The sequence below is a fragment of the Alligator sinensis genome, unplaced genomic scaffold, assembly GCF_000455745.1.
Source record: "Alligator sinensis unplaced genomic scaffold, ASM45574v1 scaffold612_2, whole genome shotgun sequence".
Classification (NCBI taxonomy): domain Eukaryota; kingdom Metazoa; phylum Chordata; order Crocodylia; family Alligatoridae; genus Alligator; species Alligator sinensis.
Genome location: NW_005842085.1, coordinates 921,592 through 925,817, shown reverse-complemented (window position 1 = coordinate 925,817; position 4,226 = coordinate 921,592). Strand labels below are relative to the sequence as shown.

Below are 4,226 nucleotides of genomic sequence, written 5' to 3'. Positions count from 1 at the left end.
CAACTTCTGCATGTGATGAAGTCATTAGCAACCTCCCACTGACTTTATTAAATCAAAATAGGGTTTTTAAAGAAGTCATTCTCCAAAGGATTCGTAACAGTTTCTGTCTGAGCTGTAGTAGAATGGCTATTAATACAGGCATTGAATGTCTCAGAGAGCTTTAGGATGTTGATAAGAATAGATTTTGCAACTAGCCTAGCTCTCTGTGGTGGTGGTGTTCTGTAGTTTGCATAATCCCTGTAAACTACAGACACAATTTTTATTCAGGGATTTGTTTGAAGACGGGCTGCCAGAGGTATTAGAAACCTTCAAAAGCCTATAGAACTTATATTCTGTTTATGGAGGAAGTTCCATGTACTGGCATATAGAGGACATCTTTAGACTTGAGTTCTGTACTATGCTAAGATTATGAAACCCTTCTGTGACCCCTATCCTCCCCTACTGTGTAGTGGAAATGCATCAGTTCTACTATCAGGGAAACCTCCACCCCTGCAGAAGTAGAGGTTGAATTCAGATCTAAATGTATATTACACAGAGTTACTTGTTTGCTAATATTGCAGACAGGATTACATTTAATAAATTGGAGTGCCCTTAAAATGTAGAATAATGTTTTTAATTTGAATGCAGCAGTTGAAAGCAATATGCAGACACACCATGCTCTTAATACATTATTAGCAATCCTGAAAAGGGTTACAGTCTAACTGAATACGTTTTTTACATTTCCAACTATCAGGTAAATTTGCATAATTTTACATAAACAAGCATTTATTTGCAGGTTGTAGGCACCATGCATATGAAAAGTGTGAATAGGTCTTGTAAATTAATTGGGAAATGCCACCCTGAGAAGAACTGGCTTAATGTGTTTTCCAAACATTCAGCTTTTAAAGTACAGGTCTTTTTATTTATTTGTTTGTTTAATTTGGATAATGTAAAATAACATGCTATGGCCACTCTTGTTCCAGAAAAGAAAGCAATATCTCCACTATACCCAAGAGAAAAATGTTAGTTTTATTGCTCTCTAAGTAGGATCTTCTGTAAGCTTTTAGTTCTAGGAGGGAAAGATTGATCATAATAATTCTAATTGAACATATATTGTAAGTTTCATCTCTGTTAATACCACACCATCCAGACTGGTGGGAGTCCTCATCTCTGACTGGGACAACTTTGTGCTACCTCAGTACAAATTGCTTGTACATCAGACCACAGCCTTCACAAATTGCAAAATCTTATATGGTTACAACCATTTTTTACAAAAGTCTATTTCAGGTCTGTTTTCTGTGTTTAGCTAGGAGAAGAGACGAGTGAATCTTCCCTTCAGTTTCTGAGCATGCAGAATTGTTGAAACTGAAGCCCAGCACTTTACTTTCATTGCCCAAGGTAACAGAAAGGAAACGTTTTATGAATGCAGAGCAGAAGTCTTGAAAACCTTAGTTCTTTTAGTAGTGGTATTAATCTAACATGTTACTGGTAACTCAGGGGGAAAATGGGTTTGTTGTGCTATCTTTTTATGGCTTTAAAATGACTGAACTCTGAAGTAGGGGTCTATATTGAGAATGACCTCAGATTTAAGTCTTTGTAAGAAAGAAAAATCCTTTGTGTGAAAGCATATGGATTAGACCCTAGATGAAGAAACTGCACAACAAAGTAACCCTTGATGGGAGCAAAACCCATGGGAATACAGACTAATCGCTGTGTTGAAACCTTCCCCTCAACCAACAGGTGGCTCTGAGCACACACCCAATTCCTTGCACAGGTCTGCGTGCTCTCTCTGAGCTGGGCAAGCTCTCCCACTGTTGGAGTGGGGGAAGGCAGTGGCACTTCACAGGCACTTTACTGGGCATGTTCAGGTTTTGTGTTTAAAAGAAAGAAGCTGAACTGACTCCAGACTTTGTTTCCAAAATGAAACACTGCCTTTGAAGTGAGGTGACCTCCTGTTAGGATTGTAGCTGACACTCAGGTTGGGGCTTGGACCAGATGAAGTGCCTTCCAGCCCTGCTTCTCTCTGCCTCTACACAATCCCAAACCAGACTGAGTCCAGAGTGAGCAGGGACTATACCTAATAGTCCTTGGCCGCCTTTCAGTGGGGGAAGTGAGCGGTTTTAAGAACTCCTGTTCCCACCCAGTCTTGTCATGGATGAAACCTGAGTGCTGCTCACAATGAACCCGCTTCTCACTCTGCAGTGTGGACTCCTTTTCAGTGGTGTGGGACTGATAAATAGGGGAGTTGCAAGTGCTGCACCTCTAAACGCGGCAGGCTTAAGATTTGGCTGAGCGAGGCATCCCCCTCCCCCTCCCTCTCTCTCCCCTGCAGCACAGATGACAAAAGCATTTGGGCTTTGCTTCCCTCAGCAAACTCTAGGAGTTGGACTCCCCACCATGCAGAAGGGAAACCCTCCCTCATGCTGCAGGGCTGAGTGGAGTCATTGCTGGGCCAGTGCTTGGCAGCCTGCCCACAGCCCTGCGGTGGCTGTTCGAGACCAGCCAGGGGAGCACTGGCATGGAGTGAAGGGGTGATGGTGGGGATAGGGATTTGGGGCATGCTATGAGGATGCCCCACAGTCCAGCAGCTTGCGGAAACTCTTCCGGAAACTGTCATCCAGGAAGGCATAGAGAAAGGGATTGAGGCAGCTGTTGGCATAGCTGAGGCTGGGGATGAAGTAGGGGAAGCCAATGACCAGCGGCGTCTGTGGGATGTCAGTAGTGAGTGCCACCACAGTGCTGAGGTGGTAGGGGGTCCAGCAGAAGAGGCAAACAGCCAGGATGACCAGTACCATCAGTGTCACTCGCTTCTTGGCCTTGTCCAGGGCCTTGGCGTGGCTGTGCAGGTGCAGGCGGCGCAGGCGGAAGAGCATGGCTGAGTAGAGGACGCAGGTGGTGGAGACTGGGATGGCGAAGCCCAGCAGGAGGGTGTAGATGCGGCTCGCCTTCCACCACAAGCTCTCCGGCTGCGGGAACACAAAGACGCACTGCGGGCGGCCCTGCTCTGTGTGGATCTTGGCAAACACAGCAAAGGGCAGGATGATGAGTGTAACCAAGGCCCAGACTCCCAGGCTCACAATCTTGGCTGCACGGTAGGTGCGATAGGCCACCTGTCTGGACTTGATGGTAGCCACCACTACCAGGTAGCGGTCAATGCTCATGATGGTCAGGAAGTAAATGCTGGAGAAGGTGTTGTACTGGTCGATCGAGATGATCAACTTGCACATGAACTCACCGAAGGGCCACTGCAGCAGCAGGTAGTCTGCGATGTTGATGGGCAGCACCAGGGTGAAGAGCTCATCGGCGATGGCCAGGTTCAGGATGAAGATGTTGGTCACTGTCTTCATCTTGGGGGCTTTGAGGATCACATAGATGACTGCTGTGTTCCCTGTGAGCCCCACAGCACAGATCACTGAGTAGATGATGGGCACCACGATGTAGAAGTTGGGGATGGGTAGGGTGTCTGACACATTCAACCCACTCCAGAACTTCCCCTGGCAGCCTGCTGCCTCGCCTGCACCCACGCAGGATGAGTTGAGCTCTGAGAGGGAGGAAAGGTTCTCCATGGATCCAGGTGTTGGGGCACCGTCTCAGATCTGCCCCCGATTGCGCTCAGCCCAGAGAGAGGCTATGTTCCAGTCACACTGAAGCCACCTCCCAGGCTCCCCTTCTGCTGGGATGCACTGGCTGCTTCTTGGCTCAGCTTCTTGCTGGCAGCCTTGGCGCTCAATCTGGCACGCTGCCCTATGCAGCCCTCGCCTTCCACTCCCTGCAGGTCCTGGCAATGCAAACAGGTCACAAAGGCAGTGAGGTTTGGGCTGCTTCACAGAGGGGCACCCCACAGTGACAGGAACTGCTGCACTGTGTGTATCAGTCAGGTAATCACACACTACACGCGTGTGCACACACACACACACACACACACACACGATCAATTTCACCTAGGCAGGTGCCTGTGGCACAAGAAGGAATCTTTGAGCAAAGCCACCGAATGCATTTAAACTCCTTCTAAGGAGAGAAGAAAGAAAACCCAAGCAGCTCAGCAGACTTCAGGGGGGCTTGTCAACTCCTGTGTCAGGGTCGATGGTAGTTTTTTCTTTTCTTTTCTCCCCCCCCCCCCCCAGTAGATTATGGATTTCATAGAAACATGCAGAAGCAGGGCTGGACGGGACCTCCAGAGATCAACCTAGTCCCTGCCTAAGGGAGGATCATCCCTACCCCTACTCTTATCCCTTACCCGCTCTCCC

The 4,226-nt window shown here is 47.9% G+C and overlaps 1 protein-coding gene across 1 annotated transcript; it reads right to left on the bottom strand.

The window, feature by feature from the left end:
- Window positions 1-2,323: 2,323 nt before the first annotated feature.
- Window positions 2,324-3,732, bottom strand: NPBWR1 (neuropeptides B and W receptor 1). The gene has a single exon (XM_006023866.3). It carries the CDS (start codon window positions 3,543-3,545, stop codon window positions 2,541-2,543), a length of 1,005 nt encoding a protein of 334 aa, XP_006023928.3. The 5' UTR covers window positions 3,546-3,732; the 3' UTR covers window positions 2,324-2,540.
- Window positions 3,733-4,226: the final 494 nt, after the last annotated feature.

Coding starts and splice junctions, on each gene's coding strand:
- NPBWR1 (XM_006023866.3), bottom strand. CDS start 3,545: ATGGAGAACCTTTCCTCCCTCTCAGAGCTCAACTCATCCTGCGTGGGT.